The 5144-nt window shown below is 51.5% G+C and overlaps 2 protein-coding genes and 2 non-coding genes across 4 annotated transcripts in view; 2 read left to right on the top strand and 2 right to left on the bottom strand.

The window, feature by feature from the left end:
* LOC102765779 (histone H4) overlaps nucleotides 1-5102 on the top strand; it is a 12058-nt gene extending 6956 nt beyond the window's left edge. The window contains exon 3 of the mRNA XM_006759981.2: nucleotides 4425-5102. Coding sequence (XP_006760044.1) covers nucleotides 4430-4741 — 312 coding nt within the window. The 5' untranslated portion in view covers nucleotides 4425-4429 and the 3' untranslated portion in view covers nucleotides 4742-5102. The remainder of the gene's footprint in view (nucleotides 1-4424) is intronic.
* Nucleotides 1413-1485, bottom strand: TRNAR-UCG. The gene has a single exon. It is a non-coding gene; the product is annotated as a tRNA-Arg (tRNA).
* LOC102765195 (histone H2A type 1) overlaps nucleotides 1887-5144 on the top strand; it is a 10525-nt gene continuing 7267 nt past the window's right edge. Inside the window, exons 1-2 of the mRNA XM_006759979.2 lie at nucleotides 1887-1891; nucleotides 2982-2988. The gene's annotated coding sequence lies outside the window, so the exon portion shown is untranslated. The remainder of the gene's footprint in view (nucleotides 1892-2981; nucleotides 2989-5144) is intronic.
* TRNAM-CAU lies at nucleotides 2688-2759 on the bottom strand. Its single transcript has one exon. It is a non-coding gene; the product is annotated as a tRNA-Met (tRNA).

Raw genomic sequence — 5144 nt, 5'->3', positions numbered from 1 at the left:
AGTTGTAAAACACACACTTAAAGGCCTGTTGTGTGTGTGTGGTGGCAGGGGGAGGGGTTGAAACTTCATCCAAGCATAAAAGACCTGCGGGATGTGTCACTCCTTTTAATTCACGTTAAAGGGTGTTTTAAACGTGGCCATCTCTTGTCCCAAAGTTAGAAGGTAGATCCGGGGCAATTCTGCCTCAGCCCATCACCTTTCTCAAACCCAAAGGCTTTGTTTTTCTCCCTAAACAGAGAGGGAAGGAAAGAGGAATGGATACATTACGTACAAACGAGGGAAGCCTCTTTGCTCTCTCAGTACAATCTGGACTTCACAGAGGAGTAGTGGAAGCCAGTCAGACAGGAGCTCCAAGAAACAGGCTGGGAAAGAAAGGGCCCATAGCTACCTTGTTGTGGCTGTTTTCCACCTTGTTTTAATTATTATTCACTGCTTTCACCCGGCAAGAGCCCCCATGGCCTCCACGTTTGAACCAATATTTAGATACAAAACCAAAGACCATGCCTCACCAGGAAGTCAGCAGTTGGAAATTACCTTCTCTTCATCCTATAAATTATTATTAAAATCGGTTATGTAGGCACAGAAATGTGTGTTTTTGTATTTTGCGCAGCTACCTTCTCTATGGGTCTGTTGCATGCACACTTCTGTAAACACCTGGGCTCTTTTAATGACCTTAATAATTCTGCTCTGTAATTGAGGTTGGAATGCAGGCTGTTCTCATCCGGTTTGATGCGGATACAACAGAAGAAGAAAGGAAGGTGGAACAGGAGGGGAAGAGTGAAAAACAGTAACATAGACTCCACAGCAGCCAGAATTAAAAAAAAAAAAAAAGAAAGAAAGTGAAAAGACATGGGTGAAACTGCTGACTCCTGACCCTCTTTTATGGATTAGGGCAGTTTATTGGCATGCTGTCCCCCTGCAAGAGCCCCCATGGCCTCCACGTTTGAACCAATATTTAGATACAAAACCAAAGACCATGTTTCACCAGGAAGTCAGCAGTTGGAAATTACCTTCTCTTCATCCTATAAATTATTATTAAAATCGGTTATGTAGGCACAGAAAGGTGTGTTTTTGTATTTTGCACAGCTACCTTCTCTATGGGTCTGTTGCATGCACACTTCTGTAAACACCGGGGCTCTTTTAATGACCTTAATATTTCTGCTTGGTAATTGAGGTGGGAATGCAGGCTGTTCTCATTCGTTTGATGCGGATACAACAGAAGAAGAAAGGAAAGTGGAACAGGAGGGGAAGAGTGAAAAACAGTAACATAGACTCCACAGCAGCCAGAATTAAAAAAAAAAAAAAGGAATGAAAGAAAGAAAATGAAAAGACATGGGTGAAACTGCTGACTCCGGACCCTCTTTTATGGATTAGGGCAGTTTATTGGCAAAAGAGAACGCAGAAGCTAAAGTTAACCACGAAGGGATTCGAACCCTCAATCTTCTGATCCGAAGTCAGACGCCTTATCCGTTAGGCCACGTGGTCGCTGGCAGCTCATCTTTGCTGAAATATTTAAAAGCATCAGGTCCTGAGTCCTTCACGTCACGTCATGGTGCACAGGCTATGTCGCCTGGGCTTTTTCGCCTTTAAAAAGATGGAAATTCTAGACAATGTGGGGTCATTTGGGGCCACGGAGTCGGGATTGGGGAAAGGTTGAAACTGACAATCATTTAAGTCTTGTGGCATATGGGGACTCTGTGGGAAGGAAAGTCAGTCTACCACCGCTGAGCAGAAAACTGGAGTTTTGGCTCCTAAGCGAGGCCAAAGTACTGCATATTGTCTGCACCAAGGGATATTTTCTAACAAGCGAACTCATTGTTCCTTCCTTGTCAACTCGCCCACATTCTCTATTTTCAGTCTCTCGATACTTGGGTCAGCTGGCTGGAGAGTTGTCATGGTAACCGCACCCAGAAGGGCGTCTTACTATCTGGACGCATCTGCACCAGTGACCCTCTCGCCGTTCTGCGTGGGTACCTGCCCTTGCACTTCCCATGCTCTTCTGGTGCTTTCTCTGATTTTTTTTTCATTAAAAAAAATTTGTTGTTGTTATTGTTGTTGTTAGTATTACAAATATCTCCGGTTCCCTCGCCCCGCTTTCTCCCCCTCCCCCAGCCACCCCTTACCCCCCGCCCAGTCTTCACTACCCTATTGCCCGTGATTGTTATAATGTGAGATTAGAGCGCTTTCACACGGCGTCTCTATCCATTTGAAGAAAAGAATGCGTTTCTTAGCGTTTCTCAGGGGTTTAAAGAGGCCCAGGGCCGCTACTATTTTTTGAGGCGTCCATATATTAATAAATGACAGTAGCCCGCTATGGCCGGAGAACAAAAATTTTGACTGTTAACAATATTTACATTGAATGCACACATCCGCACACACGCGTTTCAATAGCTCATTCGGTGGACAAGGTGTTTAGACTTTAGACTGTCCCGAGGGCGTTTGGCCCAGTAACGCGGCATTGATGGAAATTGTGCCCAGAGGGGCTCCTTTCGAGCTTGTTAGCGCGTGGGTGACCTCGAGCACCTCGTTAGAAGGAAATGTCAGCTGCACGCGAGGCATTTCCTTACTTTCCTTAAATCGCACGCCCTGCGAATATTGGCCCGACTGGCTCGTTTGTCTTGGCTTTTCTTGTTGTTTTTTATTGTGAACATAAACTACAGAATTTTAAAAGTGGGAAAAAAAGTACTTAGCAGAGGATGGTTTCGATCCATCGACCTCTGGGTTATGGGCCCAGCACGCTTCCGCTGCGCCACTCTGCTCCGTGCCTCGCGGCTTCTCTATCTACCTACTTCACTCTGTTCAAAAGCCAGTGACGTTCATTTCTAAAAATAGCTCGTGGGAAAGCACCTATTTATTTATCCCAATACTTTCGCTTCCACAAGTTGCCAGTTCTGTTTGGAATAATGTCGCTACCAGAATCAGAGAGCAGACAAAACTAGGAACAGAAGTAAACATTGACACACATGAGTGACTGGGCGCAGAGGCGAGGGTGGCTGGATAGTGAAATGAGAAAGAATTACCGGCTTTAATACACAGGGAAGAAAAAAATAGCCTCGCCGCGAAGGGACCCGGGCTTCCGTGGCCCGACCTTCGGGAAGAACACCCTTTTGGTCGGATTCCCCTGGTTTGGGGTGTGTGTGTGAGGTGTGGGGGAATGGGTGGCGCGCGGGGGAAATGCCAGTTTTTAGACTCCTGCCCGCGCTGAGGTGGGGCCGGGGGTGGGCGTTGGTGGGAAAGGCTTTGCCCGACAACAGTGAAAACCTGAACGGTGAGCCGAGGCTTTTCCTCCCGGGGTCGTGTCTCGCGATGCCGAAGATTGAGCACCGTGGACCGGAAGATTTAAGCAAAGCCGTGGACATTTTACAAGCAGATTCAGAGCGGGGCCAGGTAATGGGCTGGCGGTGAAGCCAGCCGGTCTAGGTGTATCCGCGCTACAAGCTGCTCTGTGTCTACCTGTGTCGCCCCCTGATCGGTTCCCTCGTTGTTCTCGCCCAGCACGGACCTGAACTCCCTGCTCCTACACGTCAGGTCACCCGTTGCCACAGGCCCTCCCTCCTTTCATAGGCCTCCCACGTGAGTCCAGAAACATTCCATTATTTCTGCCTCTTGGTTCCCGTGATCAGGCTGCTCAGGCTTCCCTGTCCGGCTCCCCCGGCCTGTGTTTCCCCCGGACCCTGCCCTGTCGGCCTGCGAGTCCAGCGAACGCCTCTCAACATGTGTGCCCTGGGCGCCAACTCACTCACTGGGCAGGCGCGGCTACCTCCAACCCGTGTGAAATGTGGGAAGGAAAGAGGGTCTCTAATAAATTCATGAACGAAAGTAACCCCCAGGGTGGTCGGGCCACAGTGGGTCTTGGTGGGGAGCCAAGCCCCAATCGTACAATTGAATGAAAGGTTATCTTGCCTTAAGCGAGCCCTGCCCATTGTCCTGGTGCATCTGTTAGCACCCCCGAGCCCCCGGAAGGGATCCTCCTTTTCCAGCCGCTCAGAGCGCAGCCGCCCTCCAGGGTGCAGTTCTCCCCTGCACCTCGTTTCTCCCCGCGTTGGTGGAATCCTCCCGCATGGCAAGTGCGTGAAAGAAGCTACAAAACTGTCCTCCTGAGCATTTGAGATCTCGCCCCCTCGCGTGTCGTCATTTTGGCTCCAATAAACTTATAAAATTCTCTACCGTTTCCCGTGTTTCTGCACGGAAAACGGTCAGTGTCGTTAGTTTTCAGAAGTTAATTCCACAAATCCTCATCCGGGGACCCAGGACTTGCCGCGGGAGGCGGGACTCCATTCACGGTGACGTCACCCAGCGCGAGGCCGCGAGGGCCGATATCCGGCGGAAGTTCTCCGCGCCTTCTGTTTTCAATTAGGTCCGCACTCCGCGTATATAAGTGGGCTGCGTTTGTTCCCCAGCCTGTTCAGTGCTTGTCTGTTCAGTCACCATGTCTGGACGCGGCAAAGGCGGGAAGGGCCTGGGCAAGGGCGGCGCCAAGCGCCACCGCAAGGTGCTGCGCGACAACATCCAGGGCATCACCAAGCCCGCCATCCGGCGCCTGGCGCGGCGCGGCGGCGTCAAGCGCATCTCCGGGCTCATCTACGAGGAGACGCGCGGGGTGCTCAAGGTCTTCCTGGAGAACGTGATCCGCGACGCCGTCACCTACACGGAGCACGCCAAGCGCAAGACGGTCACGGCCATGGACGTGGTCTACGCGCTCAAGCGCCAGGGCCGCACGCTCTACGGCTTCGGCGGCTGAGCCCCCAAACCACTAACTTCAGCAAAACCAAAGGCCCTTTTCAGGGCCGCCCACCCCCTCTCGGGAGAGCTGCGCGCGGCTTTCTGGTTGTGTGTGTGAGACGAGCGTGAGTACATGGGAGCGGTCCCCGCCGTTCCGCACCCCAGTGGAGGACAAGCCCTTGGCACCCCGCCCTTCCCTGGCGGGTACGTTGTGCTCCCTTGTTCCCTTGGGACCGTGCAGTGGTGCGACCGGAAGTCCCGCCGAGGTGGTTTTGACTTGTCTGGCGAGCGTTCAGATTAGTGTACAAATTGCGAGGACCTGAGGCTGCAACCCTTCCCCATAAGAACTCCGATCGATTAAAAAATTACCAGTGAAACTGCTCGGTGCTGGGCCTGGGCCGTCAGGCAGGTCTGCGCACTGG

The sequence above is a fragment of the Myotis davidii genome, unplaced genomic scaffold (genome assembly GCF_000327345.1).
Source record: "Myotis davidii unplaced genomic scaffold, ASM32734v1 scaffold2537, whole genome shotgun sequence".
Lineage (NCBI taxonomy): Eukaryota > Metazoa > Chordata > Mammalia > Chiroptera > Vespertilionidae > Myotis > Myotis davidii.
Note: the sequence above shows the minus strand (reverse complement) of the source record. Positions and strands in the feature narration are given on the sequence as shown.